This window comes from Perkinsus marinus (genome assembly GCF_000006405.1).
Source record: "Perkinsus marinus ATCC 50983 genomic scaffold scf_1104296967130, whole genome shotgun sequence".
Lineage (NCBI taxonomy): Eukaryota > Perkinsozoa > Perkinsida > Perkinsidae > Perkinsus > Perkinsus marinus.
The window spans coordinates 1-1532 of NW_003203652.1; the positions used below are offsets into that span (position 1 = coordinate 1).

The following is a 1532-nucleotide window of genomic DNA, read 5'->3' on the forward strand; positions in this document are numbered from 1 at the left end:
CTTCAAATTTTCATGTTGTCACCGACACATGTAGACTACATGATGTAGTTGACCATGTGCACATTCCCTCATATTGCTTATAACGACTCCTTCATCAAACACAACAAAATACTGAAACTCTCGAGTTTTGTTTTACGAGAACTTACTGGGAAAAATAAAAACCCCAATGCCCTGTGAAATGTAAAACCTTTAACATCTGGTGCTCTGAATGTTTCACTTTGATAGAGCGAAGATCGGGTAAGGGGAAGGGATTATTCTCGCACAATGAAGGTGAACCATTATTGAGAGCAAATTCTCATGATGGCTATTGACGAATCGTGATGATACTGAATCTTCCAGCGGATCTAGCGAGACTTGAGCGTCGGAACAAGCATATACTCGAGAATGTTGCATTCACCTGAAGAGGACGATTTCGCGGATGTCATGATGAGTGTCGAAGCTCACCGTGACCGCCAACTCCTCGCTTCAGAAAGAAGTATCCACCTATGCCCCACTTGGATCCCCAAGAATTTTTGAGAATGAAGTAACTGACAACAAGACAAAAATTGCAGCGAACATTTATATTATTCGATCTTACTCTGATCCTTTGTCGGCGCCATATCCAACCGCCACAACAGCGTGATCAGTCTCTCCATTACAGGTTGCTAAAACCCGTAATATTCTGTACACATCAGCATCGGGCGCAAATCTTACTAGACGAATACAGTGTATTCAATACACTCCGGAACGGTAAAAGCGGAAATTGGGATCCGAGGCATACATGGCGACGGAGACCGGAGCATCCGCCAGCGCTTTCATCAAGCTCTGCTCAGTCTTAGCTAGCAAGTGAACGCCGGTAACCTCGCCAGCCTATAAAAAAGATGATAGTACTATTGAGTACAAATCTTACCGGGATTCCGTCAGCCTTTTTCTCACGGGGGCGACATGGCTCGTCCCAACCTTTATAAGGGTAGGTTGACTCTTGATCGAGGCCAGCTGAGTTTATGTACTCATAAGCAGCCCCCATGTAGCCTCCGATGCAACCGCTGAGATGAGAACAGTGTAAAAGTTTCCCACAGGAAATATACACAAGAGAATGCAATGAGAAAATGCAAGAGAATACGGCATCAATATGCAATGAGAAACACAGGCATGTGGTGCCACTTACTCGTTCCCATATTTGTGACTGCAATCCACAAGCTCCTGCTCGGAGAGTGACAAGAGCTTACCCGTAGCGATGGCATACTGCGCCTCGAGAGCACCTGAAAACTGCAAAGGCACACACATGCATGCCCAAGGGAGTTACCGGTCGTGGAGAAAGCCCAGCAGCTCCCACAGGAACCTTGATTCTTAACTGGGGTTAATACACTCTTATTCCTCCAATCCACCGAAGTTGGGAGCTGTGTAGTGTCAGCTGAAACAAAGAGGCTCAAGCTGGCATGCTCAGCTGGTCCCACCTTCAACAACAAACTCATCATCCCTCCTCGTACTCATCTCCAAGTGCCGAGCTTCAGAGCGGCGAACTCCTCGTGTGTGAGATCCGCATGCTCATT

The 1532-nt window shown here is 46.5% G+C and overlaps 1 protein-coding gene across 1 annotated transcript; it reads right to left on the reverse strand.

Moving 5' to 3' along the window:
• Positions 1-344: 344 nt before the first annotated feature.
• On the reverse strand, positions 345-1449 carry Pmar_PMAR012953 (cathepsin L, putative; the record flags this gene model as incomplete). Its single annotated transcript, XM_002768769.1, has 7 exons — positions 345-397; positions 445-527; positions 578-661; positions 719-849; positions 890-1025; positions 1148-1241; positions 1286-1449. Coding segments are annotated over 7 exons (745 nt in total), but the record flags the coding sequence as incomplete, so codon positions are not given.
• Positions 1450-1532: the final 83 nt, after the last annotated feature.